Here is a 27,131-nt window from a genome sequence, read left to right as displayed (position 1 = left end):
TATTTTGGCTTATATCCGGATATTCATTTTTTCAGCACTATTTGTTATAAAGCCAATCCTTTTTCCATTGATTTGCCTTTGTATCTTTTCAAGAAGGGAAAAAGATGATGGGACAAATAGATGTAGTATTTAAACTAACCATTAGCAATAATTGCATTAAATATAAATGGTGTCAGCACCCCCAATTAAAAGTCAAAGATTGTCAAAGTGGTTAAAAAACAAAGACCCAACTCTGTGCTGTTTACAATATACCGGTTTTAAATATAAAGATATAAATACCTTAAAAGTAAAAGTATGAACCTCCAAAGATTAGGAGCCTGGATGGAAGTAAGGATAATTCTAAGATTTGTATGTACTGTCAGTGGTTAGGTGGTTGATAACACAGTTAACTATAGAGGATATTGAAGGAGTCATAGCTGATTGGTGATGAGGATAATGAGTTCATGTTAATGTTTGAACATGTGAATATTTGATGGGTTTGCCACATATCCATCTGGAGGGCTGAGATATCTAGTTGGAAATAATGGATCTGGAACTTGAATGAGAAGCTTTAGTCAGAAAGCAGATTTAGGAGTAGAATAGCTATAATTAAAGCCATGATAATGGCTCAGCCAGCATATATATTGGGAAGAGCATCCTGAGGAATATCAATATTAAAAAAGTAGTAAAATAAAATGGGAAAGAATTGTCAGAAAGGTCAAAGCCAGCCATAGATTATCTATTTTCTTTTTTTTTTTTTTTCAACGTTTATTTATTTTTGGGACAGAGAGAGACAGAGCATGAACGGGGGAGGGGCAGAGAGAGGGAGACACAGAATCGGAAACAGGCTCCAGGCTCCGAGCCATCAGCCCAGAGCCCGACGCGGGGCTCGAACTCACGGAGCACGAGATCGTGACCTGGCTGAAGTCGGACGCTCAACCGACTGCGCCACCCAGGCGCCCCAGATTATCTATTTTCTATTCAAGTTCCTTTTGCAAGGCAAAATTATCTTCTAATGATTTGGCTTAGGATAGTACAAAAACATTTCCTATAATACAGGTCTAATAATATTCCTGAAAATATCCAGAAAACAATAGCAATTCCTGCCTTCCACTTCTATTATTAATTTATCTACTAGCACTAGAGACCTTGTGCTTACTTGGATAATTACAGTCTCTTTTAGGAACACCTCAACTTGATAGCCTTTAAGTTCTTGACTCTGGAATTCCAAAGTTCATGCTTGCTTTTAGAAATTATTCTAATAGTTAATTTCATAATTAACATCATGAAATATGTAGAGTAGACTTATAGCTTCTGCTTTTTCTATCCATATTATTTACTCAGTGGGATTTATTCTAATCTTGCTGATAAAGTCTGGTTTATATCACAAAATTAAGTGGCAAAACAGAGTGAAGTGTTGTCCAGAAAGTGATTATGCTGGCAGTTAACTTCAATAGCTAAGTAATGAAATGAGACAGCTTGCCTGAGTCTGAGAGAAAAACTGCTTTCTGAGTCCTGGATACAATATAGATATAAATACATAATTTTCAAAAGTTAAGTATTCCACTAAACATTTTCTTTGTAGTCTTTGAAAAAACCATTTGCTGCATTATCTATTTGCTGTGTAAAGAATTACCCCAAGATGTAGCAACTTAAAATAACTAAAGTGTGCTATCTTACAAGTTTCTGAAGGTCAGAAATATGGGAGTGGCTTTGCTGTGTGGTTTTGGCTCTTGTTCTCTCAGGAGAGACCCTCAAGTTCTTAACTAAGGTTGCAGTCAGTTTAGGGCTTTGATGGAGCTGCAGAATCTGCCTTCAAGTTCACTCACATGGTTGTTGGTAGGCCTTACTTCTTCACTGGCTGTTAGCCAGAGGCTTCTTTTCTTTGCCACATGGACCTCTCTCCATGGGACTTCTGGGAGCCGGAGATGAAACTGCACATTTTTTATAAGCTACCTCAGAAGTGACATGCCATCGCTTCTGCCATATGCTATTGACCAGACAGACTAACCCTGGTACAGTATAGAAGGGGTCTTCACAAGGGTGTAAATAACCCAGTGTCAGGGATTATTGGTATGGAGGCTGGCTGCCACAGTTGATATTTAATGTCAATTAGAAAGAAAATCATGTCATCACTTTTCTTCTTTGTGTTTTGCTGTATTTTAATTTAACCCATGATATGGCTATGTTGTATAACATTCTAGAAATATTTCTTGAGTATCCATTATGTGCTAAGCACTGGGATTTTATTTTAGAGCTCTCTAAAGGTCTCATCTGCACCCTGCTAGTCACCTGCTTAAAATCCTTTACTTAGTTAATCCTCTGCTGTTTCTTTGCAATAAACTCTATGTTTTAGCTCTATGGAATGAATCATCTGAGTTTTAAGGGCTTATGTCCCTGACACCATTTTGAATACTTAATACTTATCATCTCATTTGATTTTTATAACAGCCAACCCTATAAGGAAGTATTACCTTCCTCATTTTATGGGAGCTATATGACATCTCTAGGGTCATATTTTCTCTTGTTCAGAGCCATCTATTCTGCTTTCCACTTGAAATGACTTCTGTCTTTGGGACTCAAATCAGGCATAATCTCCCAGGAAGTTTTCCGCAATGTACCTAATGTGGATTCGATGTCCTTCTCTTGATTTCCAGTATGTACCCTGTGCGTATCTTTTGATTATGGAACTTACCGCTCTGTATTGTTGCTTTTTAATTTATCTGTTTCCTTCACTAGACTAGAGACTGTAGCATAGGGATTAAAAACAAGGGCTTTGGAGTGAAAAAGCTTGGGGCCAAATCCTGGATCCACCATTTACTATCTGTGCCTTTGAGCAATTTAATCTTAGCCTACCTTTCTTCACTTGTAAAATGACATAAAAAATAGTACCTTCCTCTAGAGTTTGTTGTGGGGATGAAATAATATAAATAACGTGCTGGGTGCTTTGCCTGGTATTCAGTAAATCTGTAAACTCTTCAAGGGCAGCATTATTGAATGCTTAATATGTGCCGTGTACTGTTCAAAGCCTTTGTGTAGTTTATTTAATTCTCACAATAACCCATCGTGGTAGGTACTGTCATTAATGTTACATTCTTCCTAGTGGCGTAGTGCCTGTCACAGAATGTGAGTATTTGTGGAATGGATGAATGAATGAATGAATGATAGATGGAATTGTGGGGAGTAGAGCTAATTGTAGGGCGAGACACCGCTGTGGAAATGTGGCTAAAAGCATGACAGTCGGCAAAAGAATGAAGAGAAAATGAACAAATGAACATGGTTTACATCATTGTATAGGAGCTAATAGCACACAACCTCTAAATAGACTTGGGTTTAAATCCCTGCTCCACAATTTATTGGCCATATGACCTGGGGAGAATTTCTTCTGTACTTCAAGTTCTCTGTCTGTAAAATGAGGATAATAATAGTATGTATTTTATAGATTTACTGTGAGGATTACATGAGACCATGTTTCTAAAATATTTAGCATAGAAGTTGGCATACAGTAGATAGTAAGCATTAACTAGTACTATTCTTAAATTGAGAGAATCAAGAAGACAGAATTTTGGTAGTGAAGGAAGTAAAATATTATGAAGTATGTGGTAATGACTTTGCATCATTAATCATAGTTATCAACATTAGATATGATAGAAAGGAAGATCACAGTTGTTATTCTACTTTACAGTGTGGTACCCTCACCAGACAACACCAAGTTTTTGCTGTGGGTCTCAAAATTAGTTCTCATAAAGTTAGTGAAATGTTTCTAATATTCTGCCATCTTACCCTATCATCACTTTAGCCCAAATGTTGGGAAAATGAGAACCAAAAGTCTTCTGTCAATGATTGACTATGTTATGAGTTAGGAAGTTTTTGAGTTTCACAGTAGAGACTACACTTTTGTATCTGATCTCAAATTTACCTGGGTTATTAGCATTCTAGAACATATAGTTTAGGTTGAAAGGATGCCTTTGAAACCTAAGAAGGCAATAAGTGGAGTTATTACAATAGTATTTCTATTTAAGAAAGAGTGAGTCAGTTTTTACAAGTTTATACCAGAATTAGAAAAATAAAGTTAGTTCTTGAGGGAGTGGCAGAGGAGAGAGAAATATAAGGGAGATATGGCAGGGATGGCATGGGAAGAAGCTGGAATGGTGGGATTTCATTAGACTCTAGTGAGAAACTTTTCTAAAATGTAGATATTATTAGAATTATACCTGGAATTATCAGAATTTTAGGGGTTGAGGAGAAATCTGACCTGCGTTTTTATTTTTTTTTTTAATTTTTTTTTTTAACGTTTTATTTATTTTTGAGACAGAGAGAGACAGAGCATGAGCAGGGGAGGGTCAGAGAGAGAGGGAGACACAGAATCCGAAACAGGCTCCAGGCTCTGAGCTGTCAGCCCAGAGCCCGATGCGGGGCTCGAACTCACGGACCACGAGATCATGACCTGAGCCGAAGTCAGACGCCCAACCGACTGAGCCACCCAGGCGCCCCTGACCTGTGTTTTTAATAAAGCTTCCTTGGGGGCCCTGACTTTCCAGCTAAGTTAGAAGCTATATCAGAAATTAAGAGTTTACCTTATAAAATATAATTGTGGTATTCTACGGATGACCTAGGCCATTGATAGTCTAAACTTAAAATTAATCATTAGAGATTCTGAACTTGTGTTACACTTAAAGACATATGGCACAATATAATAACTTTCTAAGCTTTGTTTTCTTGAAAACAATTCACTGTCCAGTCATTAAATAATTTTTGACACAAAACTTTGGCACTACAAATAGGTTAAACCTGATGCAATATTTGCTGTCATGGAATAAGATATATAAGTAAAGGGTACTAGTTACATTCCCAAAGGTATAAATCTGATAGAGAGACCTTAGCTAAGGCAAAACTTATTGAGAAAAATGACTTTAATTATGATTATTTAATCATAGGATATATGTTTTTGTTCTTTTACTTTTTTACAAATCCTTGTCATCAGCATTATTTATAGATAATTGGGTGATTCCTCACTTCAGCATGGCAAGCATGTTTATTCCTCACCTTTGAACTCTTATCCACCCTTGTGCTTTTCTTTTCAGTCAAAACCCTCTCTTCTTTCACAGTTTGACAAAAACTGATTTTCATCATATTCAGACATGCTCGTTTCTTTTCACAAACTTTCATACCCTATTTCTCTTTTAACGTCTGTTTCTCACACTCTGTTAGCTCCTTTTATAGTATTCCTCCTACTATGTGAATTCTTATTCATTTTGCAAATATTCACTATAGGTTTTCTTATACTTTCAGTTAGAATAAGATTTTTTCTTTGGATTAAGGACAATAACTTTCCCACAGTATTTAGGGTAAGTTCTACAAATAATGACTCTTGAACATGATTTTATCATGACTGCTAGAATGGAGGAAGCTCTCATTGTATATGCTTGCCATGGCCATTGAAGATCATACTGATAGGAGTGGACTTTTGACTCCTGTAATATTTCATTTAGAAAAATGGCTATAGTAGTTTAATTGGATAAATTTTGTCATCGTGCTTGGAGCTGCCTACCCAGAGCAATTATGTCAAACATCTTTAAGTATACCCTGACCTAGTTTTAGAATTCTTGGCTAATTTTGAGTTAGGAATTCCTTTCTTAAAACAGTATTTTAAAATTAATGCAACAAATGCAAAATATAACGTATTGTGTGAGCTACATATTTAGAAAAGACTTTAAATAATACCCAATACCACAAAATAACCTAATTTGAAATAAAATAAGATCTGAGGCACCTGGGTGGTTTAGTCAGTTAAGTGTCCATGAGTCAAGCCCTGTGTGGGGCTTGCTGCTGGCAGTGCAGAGCCTGCTTCAGCTCCTCTGTCCCCCTTTTTCTCAGCCCCTTCCCCACTCATGCTGTCTCTCTAAAAAATAAATAAACGTTTAAAAAAAAAAGATCTACCCAAATTGATATATTCTCATTGCTTTTGAAAGAGTCGATGAAGATATCAATTTAGAAAATATTTAAAAAAAATTTTTTTAACATTTATTTATTTTTGAGAGACAGAAAGCATAATTAGGGGAGGGGCAGAGAGAGGGAGACACAGAATCAGGAACAGGCTTCAGGCTCTGAGCTGTCAGCATAGAGCCCAACTTGGACTCGAACCCACGAACCATGAGATCATGACCTGAGCCAAAGTCGGACCTTAACTGACTGACCCACCCAGGTGCCCCTTGAAAATACTTTTAAAAATGCATTTTGGGGTACATGGTTGTTTTAAATATTTGTGTGTACCACATACAAAAATACACTCAAAATGGATGAAAGACTTCAATGTAAGACAGGAAGCCATCAAAATCCTCGAGAAAGCAGGCAGAAACCTCTTTGATCTTCGCCTCAGCAACTTCTTACTCAACACGTCTCCAGAGGCAATGGAAACAAAAGCAAAAACGAACTATTGGGACCTCATCAAAATAAAAAGCTTCTGCACAGTGAAGGAAACAATCAGCAAAACTAAAAGGCAACCGACAGAATGGGAGAAGATATTTGCAAATGATGTATCAGATAAAGGGTTAGTATCCAAAATCTATGAAGAATTTCTCAAACTCAACACCCAAAAAACAAATAATCCAGTGAAGAAATGGGCAAAAGACATGAATAGACACCTCTCCAAAGAAGACATCCAGATGGCCAACTGACACATGAAAAAATGCTCAACATCACTCATCATCAGGGAAATATCAATAAAAACCACAATGAGATGCCACCTTACACCTGTCAGAATGGTTAACAGCTCTGGCAACAACAGATGTTGGCGAGGATGCGGAGAAAGAGGATTTCTTTTCCACTGCTGGTCGGAGTGCAAGCTGGAGCAGCCACTCTGGAAAACAGTATGGAGGTTCCTCAGAAAGTTAAAAATAGAACTACAATATGACCCAGCAATTGTACTATTAGGTATTTATCCAAGGGATACAGGTATGTTGTTAAGAAGGGGGCACAGGCACCTCAATGTTTATAGTGGCACTATCAACAATAGCCAAAGTATGGAAAGAGCCCAAATGTCCATCAATAGATGAGTGGATAAAGAAGATGTGGTAAGTATATACCATGAAGTATTACTCGGTAATTAAAAGAATGAAATGTTGCCATTTGCAACTACCTGGATGGAACTAGAGGGTATTATGCTAAGCGAAATTAGAGAAAGATAAATATCATATGACTTCACTCATATGAGGACTTTAAGACACAGAACAGATGAACACAAGGGAAGGGAAGCAAAAATAATATAAAAATAAGGAGGAGACAAAACATAAGAGACTCTTAAATATGGAGAACAAACAGAGGGTTACAGGAGGGATTGTGGGAGGGGGGATGGGCTAAAACAGGTAAGGGGCATTAAGGAATCTACTCCTGAAATCATTGTTGCACTATATGCTGACTAACTTGGGTGTAAATTTAAAAATATATATACGTGTGTGTGTAAAATTGTATATAATTGATATAACATTACTACTACTTTGAAGTTTTCAAGTCCTGGGGCACCTGGGAGGCTCAGTTGGTTGAGTGTCTGACTCTTGATTTTGGCTCAAGTCATGATCTCAGTGTCGTGGGAATGAGCCCCTTGTTGGACTCTACGCTGAACGTGGAGCCTACTTAAGATTCTCTTTCTCAGGGTACCTGGGTGGCTCAGTCAGCTGAGTCCAACTCTTGGTTTTGGCTCACGTCATGATCTCAGAGTTGGTGAGTTCAAGCCCCACATTGGGCTCTGTGCTGTCAGTGAGGAGCCTGCTTAGGATTCTCTCTCTCTCCATCCCTTTCCATCCCCACGTGTGCTCACTCTCTCTCAAAATAAATAAATTTTAAAAAATAATTGAAAAATATAAAGATTCTCTTTCCCCCCTCTGTTCCCTCCCCCACTCACACTCTCTCTAAAATAAAAAAATAATTAAAGTTTTCAAGTTCTTAAAAATATCTGCTTTTAGTCTGTAATGTAACAAAGGGATTGCTGTTTTGGGAGACTTTTTAAAAATTGCTTCAAATGATCACTTATAGTGAAAACCTAGTTAGAATTTTGGTTCTCTTTTGCTTAATTTCTTATATTTAACGAGTGTGTTTTTCAAAAACAATGCTTCTAACTCAAACATTGCTCAAACTGGTTATAATATAAATTGTCGAGCATTGTCAAAATTTGATTCATAGTTCATCATTATATTATTCTGGTATTTACTATACCAAATAGTTACCCTTGAAAGGAAAAATAATATTTTATATAAGCTGTCACTGTTTGGTAAGTTATGTAATTATTTTAAGCAAATATTGTAGAAGTCCTCTCTGATTAAATAAATACGACTTTGTGTTGTTTTTTGCAAGAAGAATGATCATCAGGAATATTTAACTTTATTAAATAGTGTATAATACCAGAATTAGCTTTGGTAAAATTAATTCATGCACTTGTTTTATTGCTGCTGTCTTTTGTACTAAGAAATTAATGCAATATTATAGTGTAGGCATAGTGCATACGAGCTCAGACTCTGCAGCCTGGCTGCCTAAGTTCAAATGCCTTTGTTAGCTTCATTTTCTGTGTCAAGTGGGGATAGTATACCTACATCGTAGGGTTTTGTGAAAATTAAACACATACATGCAGTAAGCATTTACTAAATGCTACTATTGTTAATGACAGATATTAATATGGATTTCTTTTCCAGGAAATCCTTTGGATAAAGATGAAAAATAATAGTGAAATTAATAAAATATTTTTAATAATTCATAATTAATACTAGTTCTAGGAAGCTACTGTATTCATTATGTAAAAATAGCTTAAAAGAGTTTTGGTTTCTATATTTATAAATGTCAAAAGTTATTATCCTGTGCTCTGAAAATAATTTTAGTTTATAATACAGTATTGTTAGAATTTACTAGAATAGCGAAATTTTCTAATCTGTAAAATTAGTAGTGGTAACGCTTAATTCACAGGTTTATTTTGAGGATTACATGAGATAATACATTTGTAAACTTTGTAAAAAACTTTGTAAACTCAAAGTGCTTTAATCCTGTCTAAGGAAACCATAAAAACAATACATCATTCTGCTTTGCCAAATGTGTCTTAAATTAACTTTCATTATCAGTTTAGTGTTCAGTGCCCCAAAGGGCAAATTTCATATTAGGGTCATGCAAGTATAAGTTATTGCCTCCTTAAATTTTGCATCCAAGGCACCTCTCTTGCTTTACCCTAGTCCCAGCCCTGGCCCTGTTTTATACTACTTATAGACATTTTTCTTTTGGAGAGAAGAAAAGCTGAAAGACATTTTTGTTGATAACATACTACTGCTGAAATATAAATAACCCAGAGTATACTGGTAATTTCATATTTTCCGTTCTGCTTACAGTGAAGCTGAGGACTAAATTAAGTAAATAGTAGGCTTTTCTTTTTTAAATTTCAGATCAGTAGCATTAATTCCTAAGTTACATGCACACAACTCCAAAGTTGTTTGCTCTCACTAGACTTGGTACTAAACATGCCTGGCACATTCTTCACTCATAACGGAGCTAAGAAATTGATAGGAAATTCTGTCACTTGTAACAGAGTTAAGGCAGTATGGATTACGGTGACCTCTATCACCTGCAGTACATTCCTGAAAGCAAACAATACATCATTCAATTAATCAAATATTTTTAGAACCCCAGTTCTATGCTACAAATATACATAATAGGAAACAAGGCACAATTGAACTAGCTATCTCTATATTAGTGATTTTTGACACAAAAAATCTGTATCTTAAAACATAGTTTCTATTGTAATAGATGTTCCATTTCTCTTAGCATGGTCAGACTTTGTAGCATGGTCTTTAGGATTTTGCATCATCAAACGGCTACCCACCTTTTTCTCTAGCAATCTCTCCACTACTATACCACCACTTTACTTTAGTACTAGTAGTGTCTTTTTTAGTTCCTAAACTAACATCAGTTTCTTATCACATTTTCTTTCATCTTAGGAAACCTCTGCCTCCTGCTTCTCTCAAAGTACAACTTCTCTTCACATCTCAGCATCCATGTTACCTTCTCAGATATATCTTCCTTGAACTAACCCCCTCTACCAGTGTTTCCATTTGTATTCTTCATGAGAAACTCTATTGTTTCATAGATTTTTTCCAAATGTGTCATTCCTTGTTTATTGTCTGCCTCTTCCGACTGGACTCTGAGCACCATGTGGGGGGGAGGAATATCTTTCCCTGGAACTACTTCATAGACAAAACTAATAGTTTTACTCCAGGTTGCCTAAGTGCTCCAAGGTACTCTACTGCACTTCACTTTGAACAAAAGTCTTCTAAGAATAGGCATTCTGAAATAATTTTCCTGTTTTTGCTTTCTTTATGGCTAAGGTACACATACTATGTTTGACTAATGCTTGAGGGAAAAAGATGGGGGAAAGCAGTAGGTAAATACTTTATTTTTAAAAGATCTAGGGTATATATAACTAAGAAACTTCTATTTTTAATCTTATCCTCACTTTAAGGCAGAATTAACCTCAAAGAATTTTGAACACTTTTTACCTACTCACTTCATTTATTCAATAAATGTTGAGTCCCTACTGCGTGCCAGGCATTTTTAGACATTGGAAATGCTGTTGTGAACAAGATAACTGGAGGAGACAATAAACAAGTAAACAAATGAATGCATAATATAATTTCAAATAGTGATCAGTACCATGAAGAAAATAAAGCATAGTTGGGAGTAGCAAACAAGTGGGAATTATGACTGCCTTGGACAGGATGTTCAGAGAAGGCTTTGCTGAGAAGGTGCTATTTGAGGAGACAATGTGAATAATAGAGTGGGTTGAGCCATGGAAAATTCTGGCAAAGAGCACTGCAGACAGAGGAAAGAGCATATATGGAAACAGAGACAGAATCATGCTGTGTTCAAGGAATATAAAGATGACTAGTATGACAGGAGTAAAAGGAGGAAAGTAGTAGAAAGTGAGGCCTGGGAGGTAACAAGGGCCAGACATTAAGTTTGGATTTATTCTAGTGTGATGAGAAGTCATTGAGTAGGGTGGATGGTGTGAGGAATAGCCTATTAACTCTATTGAGAAGAGCTGGGAGGCAGCAAGAGTGGAAGTGTTGAAAAACAGTTGGAGGATGCTTTTGTGGTAGTACAGACAAGAGAGAATAATGACTTAGACTACAGTAATGTTAGAGATGATGAGAAGTTAGACTTGGGATATATTTTGAAGTTAGAGTCAGCATGACTTTCCTGGATGGGATAGTGGAGTGCGAGGGAAAAAATAATTGAAGATGACTCCTTTTTTGCTTTGGACAACAGGTTATAAGGAGTGATAATGATATGGGAAAAACTAGAAAAGAGCAAGAGTATTTTGGTGGTAGAGGATTATCGAAGTTTATTTTGCACACAGACCTCAATTGAATATGTCGAGTAAGGTGGAAGAAGACAGACGTTTCTGAAATGATTCTTCCAGTCCATTGGTATCTGGCAATTGGAGGGTTGTTTGGAATTTTTAATTCCTAGCATAGGGCCACTTACCAAGTAGACAAACAACAAATATTGGGTGGATAGACAGATGGAATGTATGAGGTATACATTCATATATTTGAACAGATACATCATCCTTTGTATAAAAGCATTTATTATGTATAAATAAGAACTGAACCATAATCACTTCAAATGCTTACATAGCACTCTGTGCCAGGCTTTGTTCTAAATGGTTAACATGTGTTACTCACTTTATTCTCACAATACTATAAGTTACTATCATGATTAGTATCTCCACGTAACAGTTCAGAAGAGTGAATCATATGAGGTTAAGCAACTTGTCCAAAGCTACGCAACCAATAAGTGGCTGGGATTTGATTCTGTGTGGTGTGGCTCCAGAGTCTCATGCCTGACCACTGCACTGTACTTCTTTCCCACTGTCAGGACATACTCATTATAAACATATCTATATATCTGTGTTACCACTTGTGTTGGGGGGAGATGGAGGAATAAAAGGGATACTTGAGGGAAACATGAAGACTATTGGTTAAAAAATGCTACCTTAACCCTTGGAGGAGGCATTCACTTTAGTATAATACTGTTATGCTAATCCGCAGCCCAGCCTGTTGTGCTAATCTGAAGAGAAAGTAGAATGCCTGATTTGTAGTATACCTAAATCCTGTGAAGGCTCAGGTTTACTTGCATTTCCTAGTGAGTCTTAGGGTCTCTTAAAATATCATTGAAATAAAAATGGGAATAGGCCACTCCTGCTGAATATATGGATTTATAGATGGATTTATACCCACACTATTTTAGTTAAATAAGTATATTCAATTTGTCAGTGGCTAGAATATGTAAAACATTGAATATGACTACATGTATTAACTGGTGTTGTTAGCCTTACCTTACTCCAATGAAAGCCTTTACTTAGATTGCACTTCAGAGTGCCCCTAATGAAAGGAAAGAATAGAAAAGAATTATTTGTAATAAAAATCATGTTATGAAGCTGTAGGAAAAAACCCTAATATTATTTATTTTTTAAAGATTTAATTTAACTTGGTTTATTGTGGTTTTAGTCAAACAAGTTTTTAGTTTTTATGTAGTCAAATCAGTTCATCTTTTTCTTTGACTTCTGGATTTTGGTTAAGCCTGCAAAGTCCTTTTTTTTTTTAGATATCACAGATCATTTAGTGAAACATTTTAAAAAGTGATGAAAACAATGCTAACATAAAACACAGTAACCACACAAAACCAAATCTGTCAGCAATTATAAATGTCTAAAATCACTGAAATTTGGTTAAGCGTCCACCTTCGGCCCAGGTCATGATCTCATGGTTTGTGAGTTTGCGCCCCACGTTGGGCTCTGTGCTGACAGCTAAGAGCCTGGAGCCTGCTTTGGATTCTATGTCATCTTCTCCCTCTGCCCCACCCCCACTTGCACTCCATCTCTCTCTGTCTCTCAAAAATGAATAAACATTTAAAAAATCACCCAGGGGCACCTGGGTGGCTCAGTCGGTTCAGCGGCCGACTTCGGCTCAGGTCATGATCTCACACTCCGTGAGTTCGAGCCCCACGTCGGGCTCTGTGCTGACAGCTCAGAGCCTGGAGCCTGCTTCAGATTCTGTGTCTCTCTCTCTCTCTGACCCTCCCTCGTTCATGCTCTGTCTCCCTCTCTCTGTCTCAAGAATGAATAAACATTAAAAAAAATTTTTTTTTAAATAAATAAAAATAAAAAAATAAAAAATCACCCAAATTGGATTTAAAAAAACCCAAAACCTAAATATATGTTGTATTCAAATAATGTTACTCAGCAATGTTGAAAATAAAAGAACAGAGAAAGGCATATTGGGCTAATAGTAAGAGAAAAAGAAGTCACAATCTTAACATCAGTTTAATAGGTTCAACATACTACAATTAAAGAACAGAAAGCCATGTTGTAATGTTCAAGAATGCAATCTTTAGTGAAGATTTGACAGTTCTGAATATACACTCAGTAGCATAGTATTCAAATTCATTGAGAAAAAACTTCTTACATGAAATAGTAAGAAATGCATTATTAGTATAAGGAGACTTTAACTCATGCTTCCCAACCCACCATAGCTCAAGTGGACAAAAGATAAATATATGGAAGATGTAAATGCTATAATTAGTAAACATGTAATTGGTATATAAAGTTCCAGAGGCTGAAAGTAGTTTTCCAGTGCCCATGGAATGTTTATAAAAGTATTTATATATTAGGCCATAAAAGAAAGTAAGTTCCAAATGTAAGAAATAAGCAACTTCTCTGATTATATATTATAATAGAAAATAAACTTGTGAGATAGAAGGAACGCCTTATCACCTACAACCTTTTTCTTCAATGTTAAATGGTCCTTATTGTAAAAATTAGTAATAATGTTACTCATGACTTCATTATAAAATTTTTAATTATGTTTACACATCACTTTGTGTAAATACTCGATTTCAGGGTCATGAGTTCAAGCCCCATGTTGGGAGTAGAGGTTACTTAAAAAAAAAAAAAAAAGAAAAATATATAGTTCTATAATAGAAATAAAGTGATGTTAAGGAGAGATTTTTATCTCTCTGTTCATGAGTGGGAATGGGGTATAACTTACCTTTTTGTGATGTCCTTGATGAGTTTTAGTATCGTTGTACTAGCCTCATAAGATGAGATCAAGAATGTTTCTACTTTTTCCATTGTCAGTAAAGTTTGAGTAAAAGTGTAATTATCTGTTCTTTTTATGTTTGGTAGACTTTGCCGGTAAAACCAAAGGTGTTTGATATGCTTAATATTTCCCTTATGGGGAGATTTTTAATTATTGATTCTAGTTTTTTAATAGTTTATATAGGACTATTACTACTTTATTTTATTGTTCATTTATATTTCTGTGGAATTTTCTACTTGGTCTAAGTTTTCCAATTTATTGGCATAAAACTATTCATAACAATCCCCTATTATCTTCCTAATTTTTGTGATAATAGTCCCACTTTTTGTTCCTATGACTGTTTATTTCTTCTCTTTTTCTCAATCTGACTGGAGATTTAATTTTTCTAGTTAATTCAAAGAACCAGTTACTAGCTTTGTGATCAAACAGTGCATGTATCTTTTAGTTTCATTAAATTATGCTCATATCTTTATTATTTGTCTTTGTGCCATATTTAGGTATTTTCTCTGTATTTCTCCCTAACTTTTAATTTCTTTTCTAACATAAGCATTTCAAGTTATGCATTTTTCTGGTCCTTTATTTTATGTATGTAGAACAAAAATTGGCAATCAGTATTTTCAAAGTGAAGAAAAGGATCTCATTTGAATTCTAAATCACTGCTGTCAATTGTAACTAACTTTGTAGCACTCCCCATGTCAGGCAGTAGGATTTTGATATGCACATGGGAAAATCATACTTACCAGTGTGGTTTTAATGTCATCTGGTTTCATATAGGATTCACCTTTATTTGATCTTATTAAACAAGCAAAGGACCGAGAAGGACCAGCTGATCACCTTGAATCTGCTTGTACTCTCAGCCTTCCTCTCCAGAGTAATCACACTGCAGCAGATATGTAAGTAGAATGTATGCTGTGCTATTAACTCAACTTGCAAATAGGTTTTGAGCATGGTGTAATGCAAGATACTATATGGAAACTGTAAGGAATAGAATTTTGAATAAGATATTGTTCTTGCTTTGAGGGAGCAGGAATATAAGATACATGACCCAAGATCATATAAAAGTGGTACCAAGTGCTACTGAAATCACTCATGTTTGATGTAATGAGGATAGTTTTCATGGCAGAGATGGCAATTTAGTTAGGTCTGAAAGATGGAAAGTAGGATTTCTCTATGGAAACTGGAGAGGAGGGAGGAGACAGAAGGTGTTCCAAGAGTCAGAAATGGCATGAGTTCCAAAGTGTAATGCCAAGAAAGCAGGAAACATTTTCAGGGAGTACAGATCAATGCATTTGGGGTAAAGCATAGGATAGACATAGGGATTAGCGTAGGATATGAAACTAAATCAGTTAATAGGTACACGATGATGATGATGGTGATGATAATGGAAGAAAAAAGCAAATAGCTAATATTTATTGAGGGTTCAGTATGGGCTGGACAGTTGGCTAAATACTTGAGATTGTTTTTTTTTTTTTTCCCATTTGGTCTTCATAACATCCCCGTAAGGTGATATATACTGTTATCAGCCTCAGTTCTCTGTAAAATAGGAATTAGAGGAATAAGGTAACTTGCCAAAACTCAACAGAAATCAAACCCAAGCAATCTGACCCTGAAGTGCATGCTCCTAAGCATTCTAGCTCTTCTGCCTTTCATAGAAGTGTACCTAATGTTGTTTCTATTTAGTTTTGTCTAGGAATTGACATTATAGTGCTCTGTGATTAGTTCAGGGACTACTTTCCAGAGATGTCCTTTCCATGCTAACTTGTACCCAAACTATTTCTGGCATATGACGCTTCTGCCTTTACATATAAATTTGTTGGCTAAGTTATGCATTAATGTAAATAATCAAGCATTATCTTTTTCTTTAATTCAGTAAGCAGTTGTCTAAGTGCCAGGAAGTTTTCTAGACTCTGGGAATAAAAGGTGGGTAAGGTGGACTAGGTTCTTCTCTTCATAGTGCTTATATTATGGAGGAAGTAAACTAATATATGATGTGCTTTTAGAGTATACTAGGTTTGGGGTGCCCGGCTGGCTCAGTCAGTAGAGCATGTGACCCTTGATCTCAGGGTCATGAGTTCAAGCCCCGTGTTGGGAGTAGAGATTACTTAAAAAGAAAAAAAAATAGATTATATTAAGTTTTATAATGGAAATAAGTGATACGAAAGCGAGAAACTGAGAGTGTAGGAATGTTTAGGTAAATTTTTTCTAATAAAGTGATATTGCACCTGACACCTCAAGGACAGATGGATGCTGACCAGGCATGAATCTTCATGATATGCATTCCAGGCAGAGCAAACAGTAAGTGTGGTGGCCCTAGGGCAGATCAAACTTAGCTGGTCTGAGGAACAGAAGGAAATCCCAGTGTGCTTGGGGTAAAGTGAGCAAGAGGAGGTTGGAGGTACAATAAGACAAGTTTGGAGAGGCAAACCAGAGCTGGACCTTTTAGGTTTCCATGGGCCATAGGAAGGGGTTTGGATTTTAGAAGGGCAGTGGGAAAGCATTAAAGTTTTAAGTAAGGGTGCAGCTTGCTATAATTTGTATTTTTAAAGAGCCATTTTCTAGCTGCTGTTTGAAGTGCAGATAGGTTTGGAGGAGGGTAAAGAAGAAGTAGGAAGACCAGTTTGGAGATAATTTCCATAGTCCAAGTGAGAGAGGTAGGTGACTTGGTCTAAGATACATCAGTAGAGATAGAAAGAAATGGAAAGATCTAGGATGTATTTTAGAGGAAGACTTAATAAGATTTCGTTTTGCATTGAGTTTGAGGAATTGGGAAGAGGAAGAAATTAAACATAACTCCTATATTTTAGACTTAAGAAACAGGATGTAACGTGGAGCCATTTATTGAAACAGGAAAAACAGAGGGAAGAAATCAAGAGCTCCCCTTTGGCCTTCTTAAGTTTGAGATTCAAGTAGTGATGTCCTGTAGGTAATTGAATATTTGTACCTAGAACTCAAGGGAGATTAACTTCTATCCAAGTGAAATTTGTCTACAATATTATGAATTAGTGAATTGAAGGGAAATACAAGATTGGAAGTAGACTAGACCCTGTTACCTAAAAGATTATGATGGTGATTCCCTTTTCTTAGTGTGTTAGTTAACATATGTAGTGTTAACTAATACTATAGTTATATATAATATAACTATATATATTATATTTAATATAACTATATATATTATATTATATATAACTATATATATTATATATTATATATATATAATATTATATATTTTATATATTATATAATATATATATATATATATATATATATATATTATACTATAGTTAACTATAGTTAACTATGTGTAGTGGAAACATCCATAGTAAGGTTTAAATCCTCCTTCTTGCTCAGAATTACTTCTCAGCTACAGGACAAAATTATAAAGTAGCTCTGGATTATCCTATAAAAGGTAACACAAGAGTGGTAGAATGTCAGAAATTGAGATATAATATTTACTAATATCTTCCTTGATTTATGCCTGACATGTTTAGTATACAGGTATAAATCTTCCTTGATAATGTTATCTGAAGTATTAGATAGAATTCTGTACTGTGTCATTTAGGTGGTATGTGTGTGTGTATAACTTAAGTTTTATCATATATATGAACCATAGTTATCAATGAAACATTTTTTTAAGTTTATTTATTAGCTTAGAGACAGAGACAGAGACAGAGAGAGAGAGAGAGAGAGAGAGAATCCCAAGCAGGCTGTGTGCTGTCAGTGCAGAGTTCCATGTGGGGTTCGAACCCATGAACTGTGAGATCATGGCCTCAGCTGAAACCAAGAGTTGGATGCTCTAACTGACTGAGCCAACCAGGTGCCCTATCAATGCAACATTTTTAAGAGGAGAATCAGAAACATGACAACACTATTTTGGTGTCAATAACTTATTCTTTTAAGCTAGAGTTATTTTATGATCTCAATCTCACTGTAACTATTAAAATTGAGCATATATACAAATGTAGCTGTCTTTTTTTTTCCAATAAAGCAGTAACTCCCAGAAAAAGCCATTTCTTAAAATAGTTAGAAATTATAACAACCAGCTTAGTTTTCCTCTTAGGCAGTATCTTTTCTAGCTTGTATTTAAATAGCTTGCTGAATGAAGGAATTTGATGTATAATAACAAACTAAATAGATATGTTTAGATGCATGTGTACAGCTGTGTTTGTGTGTGCATGAGAGACAGAGAAAGAAAAAGAGACTCTTAGCGAACTTCAAATGAAGTCTTTTCCTTTGAATATGTCTAGGTATCTTTCTCCAATCAGATCCCCAAAGAAAAAAGGAACTACACGTGTAAATTCTACTGCAAACACAGAGGCACAAGCAACCTCAGCCTTCCAGACTCAGAAGCCATTGAAATCTACCTCCCTTTCACTTTTTTACAAAAAAGGTTAGTAGATGATTACTTTCAAGAACATGACCTCTGAAACCTGGCTGTGACTGGGTTCAAATCATGGCCCTTCTGCTTACTAGGTTTGACTTTGTCACCTATTATCTCTGTGCTTCAGTTGCTTCATCTGTAAAGTGGAAATGATAATAATCTATTTTATAATAATAATCTACCTTATAGGGTTTTTGAGTTAATTAAATGAATTAACACATAAATGCTTCAAACAGGGCTTAGCACATAGTAAGCACTCAAAAAGTGTTGGATGTTGGTATTGTTGCTGCTGCCGCGTTTGTTATGCCTTCAAATTTGTTTTTGGAAATGTTTGCCCCTGACAGTACCTCTACTGTTCAGGTGTGTATGTAAAGTTAAGACTGTTAAAGTGTGCTGTGGTCTAGTTCAGGCATATTTCCTGGTAATTAGGTTGTAGAGCATTCTCTGTGTGTGTATGAGGTGGGGCAGTTGTGTCTGTGCATGTGTATATACAGCTGACCCTTGAACAATGTAGGGGTTAGGGGCACTGATCCCCCATGAAGCCAGAAATCTGCATACAGCTTTTGACTCCCCAGAAACTTTACTCATAGCCTACTGTTGACTAGAAGTCTCACCGACAGCATAAACAATTGACACGTATTTTGTATATGTATTATATACTATACTCTTACAATAAAGGAAGTTAGAGAAAAGTATTATTAAGAAAATCAGGAGTGCCTGGGTGGCTCAGTCAGTGAAGCATCCAACTCTTGACTTCGGCTTAGGTCATGATCTCACAGTTTCATGAGTTTGAGCCCCTACCTCAGGCTCTGCGCTGACCCTTCAGAGCCAGCTTGAGATTCTTTCTCTCTCTCTCTCTCTCTCTCTCTCTCTCTCTCTCTCTCTCTCTCTCTCTGTGTGTGTGTGTGTGTGTGTGTCTCCTCTGCTCATGCTCAGTCTCTCTCAAAATAAACTTTAAAAAAATCATAAGGAAAATACATTTATGGTACTGTTCTGTATTTATAAAAAAAAATCCACGTATAAATGGACCCTCACAGTTCAAACCCATGTTGTTTAAGGGTCAGCTCTGTGTGCAAGTGCACACGCACTTGAAGCTCTCTGAAGGAACATGAAAAGCCAGATTCCTCTGCGATAAATACTTTTTATGATTTTATTCAGGTCAGAAATATACTGAGTTTTATAGGCATATTGTAACATTTCCCTTAAGTTACAGCAGTGTTAGTGAGTGTGGTCCCCAAAAGTAGAATCCACCTCACCTGAAAATTTGTAGAAAGGAAAATTTTTGTTTAGGCTCCATTTAGAACTATACTCAATCAGAAACTCTAGAAGAACGTGCAAAAAAAAAAAAAAAAGAAAAAAAAAGAAAAAAGAAAATCCTTATTTTAACAAGCCTTCCAAGGCAAGTCTAATGCATGCTAAAGTGTGACCCAGTAGAGTAGTTACCTTAAAAATTCTGACTACTTTATGAGTCTTTGAAAGGTGTAATTAAAACAAAGGTCATTAATATATAAAGTAGATGGGAAAAAAACCCTCAATTTTGCGTATTCCTTTTCTCCAAACCTGTATCTCAGTAGTATTTTTTATAGACTCTCTAAATAAATCTTATGTTAGTATCCAAGGGCTAGTTTGCCTTCTATAGCTCTGCACTAAGACTAGGGATTATTAACTCATAAAGAAAATAGTGATGGAGGTAGCTGAGGTTACTGTTAAAATGCTGTTTACTGTTGGTGGGAATGCAAACTGGTGCAGCCACCCTGGAAAACAGTATGGACATTCCTTAAAAAGTTAAAAATAGAATTATCCTATGATCCAGCAATTGCACTATTAGGTATTTACCCAAAGGATACAGAAATGTAATTTGGAAGGGATAACATGCACCCTGATGGTTATAGCAGTATTATCAACAATAACCAAATTATTGAAAGAGCCCAAATGTCCATGGATAAAGAAGAGGTGGTATGTGTGTATGTACGTGTATGTGTGTACACACACATATATACGTACATATGTGTATATATACACATGTGCGCATATATATATACATACACAATGGAATATTAACCATCAAAAACAATGAAATCTTGGGGTGCCTGAGTGACTCAGTTGGTTGTGTTTGACTCTTGATTTCAGCTCATGATCTTATGGTTCATGGGTTCGAGCCCCACACTGGGCTCCATGCTGAGCATGGAGACTGCTTGGGATTCTCTCCCTCCCTCTCTCTCTCTCTCTCTCTCTCTCTCTCTCTCTGTCTACCTCTGCCCTCCCCTGCCTGCATGCTCTCTCCCCCCTCTCTCTCTCAAAATAAAAAAGAAGGATGAAATCTTGGCATTTGCAACAATGTGGATGGAGCTAGAGAGTATTATGCTAAGTGAAATAAGTTGGTCAGAGGACAGGTACCATGATTTCACTCATTTGTAGAATTTAAAAAGCAAAACAAATGCACATAGGGGAAAAAAAGAGGCAAACCAAGAAACAAACTCTTAACTATAGACAACAAGCTGTTGGTTACCAAAGGGCAGGTAGGGAGTGGCTTAAAGAGGTGATGGGTATTAAGGAGGGCACTTGTGATGAGTGCTGGGTGTTGCATGTAAGTAATGAATCAGTGAATTCTACACCTGGAACTAATATTACATGTTAACTAACTGGAATTTAAATAAAAACTTGAAAAAAAGGTGCTGTTTAACAGTGTTACGGTTATAACAATTTAATGTTCTGAAAAATCCACTTGTAATTGAAAATGAATAATAAACATGATTAATTCCCCTTATGTCTCCAGTGTACCGACTGGCCTATCTTCGACTAAATACCCTGTGTGCACGCCTTCTGTCTGACCACCCTGAACTGGAACACATCATCTGGACCCTTTTTCAGCACACACTGCAAAATGAGTATGAACTCATGAGAGACAGGCATTTGGATCAGGTAATAATGTAGTTCACTTCTCTTCTCCTACTTATTTGTTAACTGTATACTGATTTCTTAAAAGATTAGATTCAAATGAGAAGCCAAATCAATTTTGCAGACTTAATATGTGTGCACTTGTTAGCTACCTTTTGTAATTTTGCTGTACTTAGAGCTTTAGAGCTTGAGTATTTTAGTAACTTGCTTAATGACCTAAAAGATCTTGTTTACACAAATCATTGAAGAAACCGTTTATTGTGGACTTTTTCTGTCTTGTGGTAAACTAGATTTCATGTTAGTATGGAAAAAGCATGAGATTTAAGAACAATTTGATCTGGGGGCACCTGGGTGGCTCTGTCGGGTAAGCGTCTAACTTCGGCTCAGGTCATGATCTCGCTGTTCATGAGTTCAAGCCCCGCATCAGGGTCTGTGCTGACAGCTCAGAGCCTGGAGCCTGCTTCAGATTCTGTGTCTCCCTCTCTCTGCCTGTCACCTGCTTGCATTCTGTCTCTCAAAAATAAATGAACATTAAAAAACTTATTAAAAAAACCCAAGTTTATCTAAAACAGTGCCTACTGTTTGAATGAATGAACAAACTAATGACTGAAAGATTTAATTTACAGAGAACCATCGCTCACATCTTCATTTTTCTTCTCTGTACCGAATAATAAGAATATATATTTTTTTAGTAACAACTTATTGAGATGTAATTCACATACCATACAAATTAAAGTATACACCCCAGTGGTTTTTAGTATATTCATGGAGTTGTGCAAGCATCGTCACAAACACTTTTAAAACAGTTTTTTATCATGCCAGAAAGAAACACCATACCCTTAAGTACTTACCCCCTGTTCCCCCACTCCCTCCATCCCCAGGCAATACTAGTCTTTCTATCTCTGTAGATTTGCCTATTCTGGACATTTTTAATAATTGCAGTCATATAATATGTTGTCTTTTGTGTCTGGCTTCTTTTATTTAGTATAGTGTTTTCATTGCTTATCTGTGTTATAGCTTGTATAAGTACTTCATTCCTTTTTATTGCTGAATAATATTCCATTGTATGGATATACCACATCATATATATATGTTCATCACTTAGTGTACATTTATTTTCTATTTTTTGGCTACCATGATTAATGTTACTGTGAACATGTATGTACAAGTTTTGTGTGGATATATGTTTCCAGTTTTCTGGATGTTTACCTAGAAGTGAAATTGTCAGGTCATATAATAACTGTGTTTAACCTTTGAAGCCTGGCCAGATCATTTTCCAACTTACCCACACCATTTTACATTCCTACCAGCAGTGTATGAGGTTCTAGTTTCTCCACATCCTCACCAACTTCTTATTTGCTTTTTTAATTATACTCATCCTAGTGGGTATAGAGTGATAACTCTTTATGGTTTTGGTTTTCATTTCCCTAATTGCTCATGATACTGATTGAACATTAAACACACTTTTCATGTGCTTATTGGCCATTTTTTTTTATCTTCTTTAGAGAAATATCTATTCAGATCATTTACATAATTTTTAATTGAGTGTCTATTATTGATTTATAAGGGTTCTTCATGTTGTCTACATAAAAGTCCCTTATTTCATATGATTTGCAAGTGTTTTTTCCAGTTCTGAGTTGTCTTTTTCACTTTTTTGATGGTGTCCTTTGAGGCACACAAGTTTTAAATTTTGATCATATTCCACTGGGTGTTGTATGGAAGCCAATTTGACAATAAATTATACTTAATATAAAAAATTTTTGATCATGTTCAGTTTATCTGTTTTTTTCTTTTGATGCTAGTGCTTTTGGTGTCATATCTAAAAAACCATTGCCAAATCAGAGACCACCAAGGTTTATCCTTATTTTTTTCCATTTTTCTCAGAGCCTGTGAAAAATGAGTATGAACAATTTAATGTTCTGAAAAATCCACTTGTAATTGAAAATGAATAATAAACATGATTAATTCCCCTTCTAGCTCTTACGTTTTTTTTTTTTTTTTTTGAGTTAATTTTTCTGTATGGTGTGAGATAGGAGTCTAACTTCATTCTTTTGTGTGTGAATACTGCTTGTTCCAGCACCATTTCTTGAAAAGTCTTTTCTTTCCCTCTTGACAGTTGTCAAAAATAAACTAACTATATATATGTAAAAGTTCATTTCTGGTCTCTTAATTGTACTGCATTGATCTGTAGGGAAGCATGATAACCCAGTTTTACTCTTCTTTTTCAAGATTTGTTGTGCTGTTCTGAAGCTTGCATTTCTATATGAATTTTAGGATCACCTTGTCAATTTGTACAAAGAAGGCAACTGGAATTTTGATAGGGATTGTACTGAATCATAAATCAGTTTGAGCAGCTCTGTCATCTTAACAATATTAAGTATTCCAGTCCATGAACATGTGATGTCTTCCCATTTATTTAGGTGTTCTTTAATTTTTTCAGTAACGTTTTTAAGTTTTCAGAGTACAGTCTTGCATTTATTATATTCAATTTAGACCTAAGTAGTTTATTCCTTTTAACACTATTGTAAATGAAGTTGTCTCTTTAATTTCTTATTTGGATTGTTCATTGCTAGTGTATGGAAATACAATTAATTTTCTTTTTTTTTTTTTTTATAATATATGAAATTTATTGTCAAATTGGTTTCCATACAACACCCAGTGCTCATCCCAAAAGGTGCCCTCCTCAATACCCATCACCCACCCTCCCCTCCCTCCCATCCCCCATCAACCCTCAGTTTGTTCTCAGTTTTTAAGAGTCTCTTATGCTTTGGCTCTCTCCCACTCTAACCTCTTTTTTTTTTTTTTTTTTCCTTCCCCTCCCCCATGGGTTTCTGTTAAGTTTCTCAGGATCCACATAAGAGTGAAACCATATGGTATCTGTCTTTCTCTGTATGGCTTATTTCACTTAGTATCACACTCTCCAGTTCCATCCACGTTGCTACAAAAGGCCATATTTCATTTTTTCTCATTGCCACGTAGTATTCCATTGTGTATATAAACCACAATTTCTTTATCCATTCATCAGTTGATGGACATTTAGGCTCTTTCCATAATTTGGCTATTGTTGAGAGTGCTGCTATAAACATTGGGGTACAAGTGCCCCTATGCATCAGTACTCCTGTATCCCTTGGGTAAATTCCTAGCAGTGCTATTGCTGGGTCATAGGGTAGGTCTATTTTTAATTTTCTGAGGAACCTCCACACTGCTTTCCAGAGCGGCTGCACCAATTTGCATTCCCACCAACAGTGCAAGAGGGTTCCCGTTTCTCCACATCCTCTCCAGCATCTATAGTCTCCTGATTTGTTCATTTTGGCCACTCTGACTGGCATGAGGTGATATCTGAGTGTGGTTTTGATTTGTATTTCCCTGATAAGGAGCGACGTTGAGCATCTTTTCATGTGCCTGTTGGCCATCCGGATGTCTTCTTTAGAGAAGTGTCTATTCATGTTTTCTGCCCATTTCTTCACTGGGTTATTTGTTTTTCGGGTGTGGAGTTTGGTGAGCTCTTTATAGATTTTGGATACTAGCCCTTTGTCCGAATGTCATTTGCAAATATCTTTTCCCATTCCATTGGTTGCCTTTTAGTTTTGTTGGTTGTTTCCTTTGCTGTGCAGAAGCTTTTTATCTTCATAAGGTCCCAGTAATTCATTTTTGCTTTTAATTCCCTTGCCTTTGGGGATGTGTCGAGTGAGAGATTGCTACGGCTGAGGTCAGAGAGGTCTTTTCCTGCTTTGTCCTCTAAGGTTTTGATGGTTTCCTGTCTCACATTCAGGTCCTTTATCCATTTTGAGTTTATTTTTGTGAATGGTGTGAGAAAGTGGTCTAGTTTCAACCTTCTGCATGTTGCTGTCCAGTTCTCCCAGCACCATTTGTTAAAGAGACTGTCTTTTTTCCATTGGATGTTCTTTCCTGCTTTGTCAAAGATGAGTTGGCCATACGTTTGTGGGTCTAGTTCTGGGGTTTCTATTCTATTCCATTGGTCTATGTGTCTGTTTTTGTGCCTATACCATGCTGTCTTGATGATGACAGCTTTGTAGTAGAGGCTAAAGTCTGGGATTGTGATGCCTCCTGCTTTGGTCTTCTTCTTCAAAATTACTTTGGCTATTCGGGGCCTTTTGTGGTTCCATATGAATTTTAGGATTGCTTGTTCTAGTTTCGAGAAGAATGCTGGTGCAATTTTGATTGGGATTGCATTGAATGTGTAGATAGCTTTGGGTAGTATTGACATTTTGACAATATTTATTCTTCCAATCCATGAGCAGGGAATGTCTTTCCATTTCTTTAAATCTTCTTCAATTTCCTTCATAAGCTTTCTATAGTTTTCAGCATACAGATCTTTTACATCTTTGGTTAGATTTATTCCTAGGTATTTTATGCTTCTTGGTGCAATTGTGAATGGGATCAGTTTCTTTGTCTTTCTGTTGCTTCATTGTTAGTGTATAAGAATGCACTGATTTCTGTATATTGATTTTGTATCCTGCAACTTTGCTGAATTCATGTATCATTTCTAGCAGACTTTTGGTGGAGTCTATTGGATTTTCCATGTATAATATCATGTCATCTGCAAAAAGCGAAAGCTTGACTTCATCTTTGCCAATTTTGATGCCTTTGATTTCCTTTTGTTGTCTGATTGCTGATGCTAGAACTTCCAACACTATGTTAAACAACAGCGGTGAGAGTGGGCATCCCTGTCGTGTTCCTGATCTCAGGGAAAAAGCTCTCAGTTTTTCCCCGTTGAGGATGATGTTAGCTGTGGGCTTTTCATATATGGCTTTTATGATCTTTAAGTATGCTCCTTCTTTCCCGACTTTCTCAAGGGTTTTTATTAAGAAAGGGTGCTGGATTTTGTCAAAGGCCTTTTCTGCATCGATTGACAGGATCATATGGTTCTTCTCTTTTTTTTTGTTAATGTGATGTATCACGTTGATTGATTTGCGAATGTTGAACCAGCCCTGCATCCCAGGAATGAATCCCACTTGATCATGGTGAATAATTCTTTTTATATGCCGTTGAATTCGATTTGCTAGTATCTTATTGAGAATTTTTGCATCCATATTCATCAGGGATATTGGCCTGTAGTTCTCTTTTTTTACTGGGTCTCTGTCTGGTTTAGGAATCAAAGTAATACTGGCTTCATAGAATGAGTCTGGAAGTTTTCCTTCCCTTTCTATTTCTTGGAATAGCTTGAGAAGGATAGGTATTATCTCTGCTTTAAACGTCTGGTAGAACTCCCCTGGGAAGCCATCAGGTCCTGGACTCTTATTTGTTGGGAGATTTTTGATAACTGATTCAATTTCTTCGCTGGTTATGGGTCTGTTCAAGCTTTCTATTTCCTCCTGATTGAGTTTTTGAAGAGTGTGGGTGTTTAGGAATTTGTCCATTTCTTCCAGGTTGTCCAATTTGTTGGCATATAATTTTTCATAGTATTCCCTGATAATTGTTTGTATCTCTGAGGGATTGGTTGTAATAATTCCATTTTCATTCATGATTTTATCTATTTGGGTCATCTCCCTTTTCTTTTTGAGAAGCCTGGCTAGAGGTTTGTCAATTTTGTTTATTTTTTCAAAAAACCAACTCTTGGTTTCGTTGATCTGCTCTACAGTTTTTTTAGATTCTATATTGTTTATTTCTGCTCTGATCTTTATTATTTCCCTTCTTCTGCTGGGTTTAGGCTGCCTTTGCTGTTCTGCTTCTATTTCCTTTAGGTGTGCTGTTAGATTTTGTATTTGGGATTTTTCTTGTTT

At 36.1% G+C, this 27,131-nt stretch overlaps 1 protein-coding gene across 3 annotated transcripts in view; it reads left to right on the top strand.

Annotated features, from left to right (window-relative positions):
- The window catches only part of RB1 (RB transcriptional corepressor 1), a 179,483-nt gene that overhangs the window by 132,436 nt on the left and 19,916 nt on the right, over positions 1 to 27,131 (top strand). For all 3 annotated transcript variants that reach the window (XM_045475948.1, XM_045475970.1, XM_045475959.1), the window contains 3 exons: positions 14,886 to 15,004; positions 18,356 to 18,498; positions 21,266 to 21,411. In XM_045475948.1, the coding sequence (XP_045331904.1) occupies positions 14,886 to 15,004; positions 18,356 to 18,498; positions 21,266 to 21,411 (408 nt within the window). The remainder of the gene's footprint in view (positions 1 to 14,885; positions 15,005 to 18,355; positions 18,499 to 21,265; positions 21,412 to 27,131) is intronic.

Source organism: Leopardus geoffroyi, chromosome A1 (genome assembly GCF_018350155.1).
Source record: "Leopardus geoffroyi isolate Oge1 chromosome A1, O.geoffroyi_Oge1_pat1.0, whole genome shotgun sequence".
Taxonomy (NCBI): Eukaryota; Metazoa; Chordata; class Mammalia; order Carnivora; family Felidae; genus Leopardus; species Leopardus geoffroyi.
This window is presented reverse-complemented; position numbering and strand designations above follow the sequence as displayed.